Source organism: Uranotaenia lowii, chromosome 3 (genome assembly GCF_029784155.1).
Source record: "Uranotaenia lowii strain MFRU-FL chromosome 3, ASM2978415v1, whole genome shotgun sequence".
Taxonomy (NCBI): Eukaryota; Metazoa; Arthropoda; class Insecta; order Diptera; family Culicidae; genus Uranotaenia; species Uranotaenia lowii.
In genome coordinates, this window is record NC_073693.1 from 40,399,715 (window position 1) to 40,405,397 (window position 5,683).

The 5,683-nt window shown below is 36.6% G+C and overlaps 1 protein-coding gene across 1 annotated transcript; it reads left to right on the plus strand.

Moving 5' to 3' along the window:
- The first annotated feature begins 4,753 nt into the window (after positions 1-4,753).
- Positions 4,754-5,455, plus strand: LOC129752119 (uncharacterized). Its single transcript, XM_055747910.1, has one exon. It carries the CDS (start codon positions 4,754-4,756, stop codon positions 5,453-5,455), a length of 702 nt encoding a protein of 233 aa, XP_055603885.1.
- Positions 5,456-5,683: the final 228 nt, after the last annotated feature.

Consider the following 5,683-nt stretch of genomic DNA (forward strand, 5'->3'; position numbering starts at 1 on the left):
CGGGGGCTTAAAAACGGAATTCTGTCAGTTCCATGGATGTTTTTTTTGTTTTTGTTTTTTCACGAAAGAAAGAACGGTGGGGCGATTAGAAGTGCACAAATTTTCAATCATTTTGAAGAACATAAAGTGTGTTTTGTTTTCTTTTTCTTTTCTTTTTTTTTTTCTCAAAAAGACATACACCGTCTTAGCCGATTTAGGATTTACAGACCGAATAAATGACGTGGACAACTTAAGATTAACATTTAACACCCAGTACCGAGATGGGAATCGATTTGGAATTCCGCATCGGATCTTCAAGATTCGTAAAACTTAAAGGTCCTGCAATTGAAGTGTACGCTGGCGTTCTATTTCATTCTTTTATTTATAAAAAAAACAGTTTTTAAATAAAAAATGAGTGCACGTTATAGAATGGAATTGAAGAAAAAATAAGGAAAATTCCAAAGCTGATTCATGTTGCCATAAGAGAGGGAAATTTTTTCGTACCTGCTGCATGGAATGTGATTTTCCCATGAATGTGTTTTTTTTGTTACAAACTTTGCCGATTTCTGGATTCTAAGATTTTTTTTAACGCAGATTAATTTTGCTCAGTTTTTCTTACATGACTTCTATTTACACGGTTTTTTGCCACATTAACTGTTATTTTCCACGGTTCTCGCAAACAAACACGTTATAAAAATATTTCAAGTCATACATGTAAACAGCAGATTTGATACCGTGTAAAAAACCTTTGTGTAATTTGTGTGAAAATTAGTTTATTTGAAAATTTGTTTAAAAATTTGAAAACTCAATAAAACTTCCATCTTTCTATATTTTGAACAATTGAGTCGAAAAAGGTGGTGTATAATATAAGACAATTTAACTAAGATTCCGGCGAAAAAATTAATCTCTATAATTCTATAATCTATAATTATTTGGAAGCAACTAAAACAATATTTTCTTCACACATTGGTTGAACGGGCTCAAAGAACACTTAACTGTAATGTACTGTACTGTAACGCTAATATCTTTTTGGTTATTCAGTATTGTCTTATATAAACTATGGAAAATGTTGCTTATTTTGAGAAAAAGACGTATTTGAAAGATTTTCTGTACAGCCCAGAATTTGAATTGAGACTTTACTTTGTTTTTTAACAGTGTTTGTCAGTTAACTTTATAAAAAGTTTTCCAAGAAGAAAAGCGGGACATTTTGAGGAAAAAGCGGGTCATGTCCCGCTTTTGCGGGACGGATGGCAACCCTAGTAAATGGTTCTATTTTCTAAATTAATCAAGACATTCAATTTTTAAAAGTTTATTAGCTGAGGTTATGTGTACCGGAAACGGTCCGACTTTTTGGTGTAAATCAGGGGTTGTGGTTGCAATTTTTGCACATTTAGTGAAAAGTGTTTGTTGGTTTAAATCCTTGGATGCTACTTAATGGAAAGATATAACATCAAGTTGGAAGCATGAACATCAAAATTGGAATAGTATTATGAGTGTTATTTAAAAAAAACTGGTAAATATCATGCTGGTGTGAGAAAATTATTTTTTGGGTTCGGGCGATTGCTATAGCAATCTGCGATCAGTCGAACCATTTAAATACTCCCGATTCCTTTTATGGTTTGAAGATAAGTATCCTTTTGAAATGGTGAAAAGGTAAGATATTTTAAATGTATAACTTTTTTATATTCATATACCTATTTAAAATAGCTTAACTCAATTCAAGGGGATTGGTTGGGGTTTTGGACAGGGCATTGAACGATCCGAAAACTGATATACAATGTATTGTGGATTCAAGCCAGTCGGAGTATCTTGGCAAATTTGGAATTCTGATAAGGATACTTAGGCACCTTTTCAGGATTCTTCATTTGTTTCGAACAGTTGGAAGGGAGTGAGATGAGTCAAACCTGTCTCAAACCATTGGTAACGGACCCTTGGTTGTACTGCGATTATTGTGTTGATGAGTTAAGCATGAACAGTATTTGAATGTGCGATCGAGACTTACCGTACCGAATCGGGTCGAAAGACCTACCAGCCACTGGTGGATTTAACTACATACATACATATGTACATTAGACTGGCCCAAATTTGTATGGGATGATTTTGTTTCAACATTTGTTTCAAAGCGGCACCCCCTAGAATGGTACATTTAGGTGGAAAAATGACTTTCTGAAGGTTTCAGGTCATTTGGCAGAAGCACGAGCTGGCGCAAAGGACTTGAAATTTGTATGGAGTCTTTCGGCAAAATGTATGAAAATCGACATACTTTCACTCTTTGTGTTCTAAAATATGTTTCCAGTATGCTAGAGAGCTCAGAATTTCAGGAATTTTAGTTCAAACAATGACAAACAAGTTTGTAGAAGATTGTGATTCGATACGAGTTGATTGTGATGAGTTATTTGCAATTGAATGTTTGATATTTTTCGCATTTCATCGATATATCGTGAACGGTGTTTAGGTGGATTATTAGTATTAAGTATATCGCGATGTCACATAATGAGAATAACAGATAGAAAGTTTGTGTCCTCGGCAAAGTTGTAGCTTATTTTATAACGAATATCTTTGCAAGAAGTTGAAAGAAAGGTTTGAAAAACTTTGAACTGTTGCATTGTTTTATGATTAGAAAAAAGAGTTTTGGTTTAAATGATCTTTCTTCAAAATGTTTGGCGTTTATGTTACATTGGTAATCACACATTCAATTGCGGATAACTCATCACAGTCAACTCGTATCGCATCACAATCTTCTACAAACTTGTTTGTAGCTGTTTGAAATACAATTTCTGGAATTCTGAGCTTTCTAGCATACTGGAAACATATTATAGAACACAAAGAGTGAAAGTATGTCGATTTTTCATACATTTTGCCGAAAAACAAATACAAATTTTAAGTCCTTTGCGCCAGGTCGTGCTTCTGCCAAATGACCTGAAACCGTCAGAAAGTCATTTTTTCACCTAGAGGCACCAATCTAGGGGGTGCCGCGTGGAGTATAAAGATTTTGTTTGTTGTGGGCCAGTCTAATGTACATACATACATTTCTTATTTTTATTTGCACTCTATGTGTTGTTATCTTCCTAATGGAGCATATATGATCCACCTCAAAACTCAAATTCATCTACTGGATCATGAAATGCATCTTTTGTTCTAGAACATTAGTTGTAGTTAATCAATATTTCTATTTTTAAAACGTGAAAAACCTCGTGGGAAAGAAAGAGTTATGTAAATTGGTTGACTACTAGAATGAACAGTTCAGGAAAGTTAGGAAAAGCGATTTCACGTCGATGTGAAATGTGCAAAAGACAGCTCGAGTTTCTAGCTAATTGCTCCGGATTTGTGCAAATCAGACGTGATATTGAAAATTATGTTGTACTTCTAATATTGTTCCGGCTATTCTCTTGAAGCATAAGCTGTAGGCAACGATGCCACATTTTGATCGGTATTATCAGTGTATCTCTTTCTGTCATATTGAGACTTTTATGGGTGAGAATATGATACACTGATAATACCGATCAAAATGTGGCATCGTTGGCTGGAGGAGTGCTTGGCATAACGGTGTTCCGAGATCGTATCTGATATCGAATCCAATCGGGTTGTTCGTATAAGCGGATCCGCTGGCAGCTACAACATCAAAATAATCATAAAATCACATAAAAGTTCAAAACATCTACCATTGTTATTACCAACAGATTGATTCCGAGAGAACATCACACATACTGGCTTCCGGGAGGAAAAGCTTTTTTCTCCGACCAACATTGCTGACTCGTTAACATTTGTGCTGACATTAAAATATAAAATAAACACAAAATCATATCAAATCATAAAAAATTTAAAACTTTTCAATAAGACTACCAAGAAATAAGTTCTGGAGAATCTTATGTGACATCGAGTCCGTTTTTTAACGGTGCAATTCATGATTCTTTCGCTGGAGACATGCTTTTTTCTTCCTATCACTTTTTAAGTTGTTGAAGACTCTTTTGCTGATGAGAGTCAAGACACACTGCACTGATCGGCAGAGTACCTACTGGATTTAGGTTGTGAAACGATTAACAATCGTATCTTTTCAGAATAATATTTTAACATTTCATTCTTCATCTGGTTAGTGCAGTAGAACCTCTACGATTAATGTAATCAGAACAGAATAATACTGATGATTCGATATACGGTTTTTGGACTATGCGGGGAAGTGCTTCACGTAAATCAAGCAAAATTTCACGTAATGGGCCACTTGAAAAGCCATTTGATTTTATAACGTTTCTTTTTCGTTTGCGTGAAGGTCTCGAGGAAACAAGAAAAGGTTTGTATGAAGTCAAGAAATTCTACCATCGGAGAAAAAGTTTTAGCACGCAGTATTGTTATTTGTACGCTACGCGCCGCCTTCACCATTTTAACACCCGTCTAAGTGTTGTGGGGCCGGGTATAACACAACAACACAAAGGAGGAAACCGAACGTTAAAGTTAAAAGGCCAGGTAGTGATTAAGGAAGTGGTGGGTGGCTTAAACTGCTATCTCAAATAAACGGTACCGCAAATTATCGAAGGAGTTTAACTCAGCTTTCCCAAACTTCCTTGCAACTAGTTTTAACAGTGATAAGCTTACCGAACCTAGGGGTTGTTAGGGGTGTCGGCTTTTTAACACTAATTACATCAAACATCATTATCCCCGGGTTACAGTCGTTGACATCGAACGAAAATTTTCCTTTTAACCGTGAAACCGTGCAAATTCTGTTATCAGTAACAGATTTGTCAGAAGCACGATCGGTCTGAGTTCCTGTGCTATCGATATGTTGAGTTTATCGCAACGACCGAGTCTAAGTCGCCTTGTATCACCTAGTCCAAGTGATAGAGGATTTTCCTACCGTCTTGCTACGCCGGATGATCGGGAACAGATCCGGGAAGGGCTTGAACGATGGTTCTTTCCGGAAGAATCGGTTAGTTGCGGGCATCGTGATGGCCCCCAGTACGCAGAAGAGGACATGGCGTCTATGTTGGAAGTCCTTGAATGCGGTGTCGTGATAATGGTGATCGATGAATCCAGCGGAAGCTTAGCGGGATTTACTGGTTGTAGTTTGATTAGATCCGGTTATGTGGAGGAGCTGATGGAGACAGCCAAAAGTGCAAAGTCAAAAAAATTCAAAGATATTTGCCTGTTTATGGCTCATTGTACCGGTAATGCGGACATCTTCGGAAGGTTCCAAGTGGAAACGGCCTTGCAGGTTCAGTACGTGATGGTATTTCCAAATTATCGCGGACTGAAGATCAGCAGAGCTATGGTGGAAAAAAGTGTGGAAATAGCTCGGCGTCTCGGAGCTGGAGCGATCTACGGCGATTGTACCAGCCCATTGATGGCGCGTTCTTTCCAGAGTGTTGGAATACCTTGCATTTATCGGATGGCGTACAGCGATTATCGGGACGAAAATGAAGAGATTGTGTTCAAGAGCCAGCCAAACTACGAACATTTGCATTGCCATGCTATGAAGCTCTAGGCGCGTGAATTTTTTTAAGGTCTTTCTGAAGCAATAAAACGTACCGAGAATGTTAGAACCAAAAAATAATGTTTAATGTTTTAATGTTCAATGTTTAAAAATTTAGGACCGAAATAAAAGGCAATGAGTTATACTTTTGAAAATGTAAAAACTTTGAAATATTGATGTTAATAATTAAGAATCATTCAATGAAATTTTCTACTTGACTAGGAGAATGTAGTGTTGATT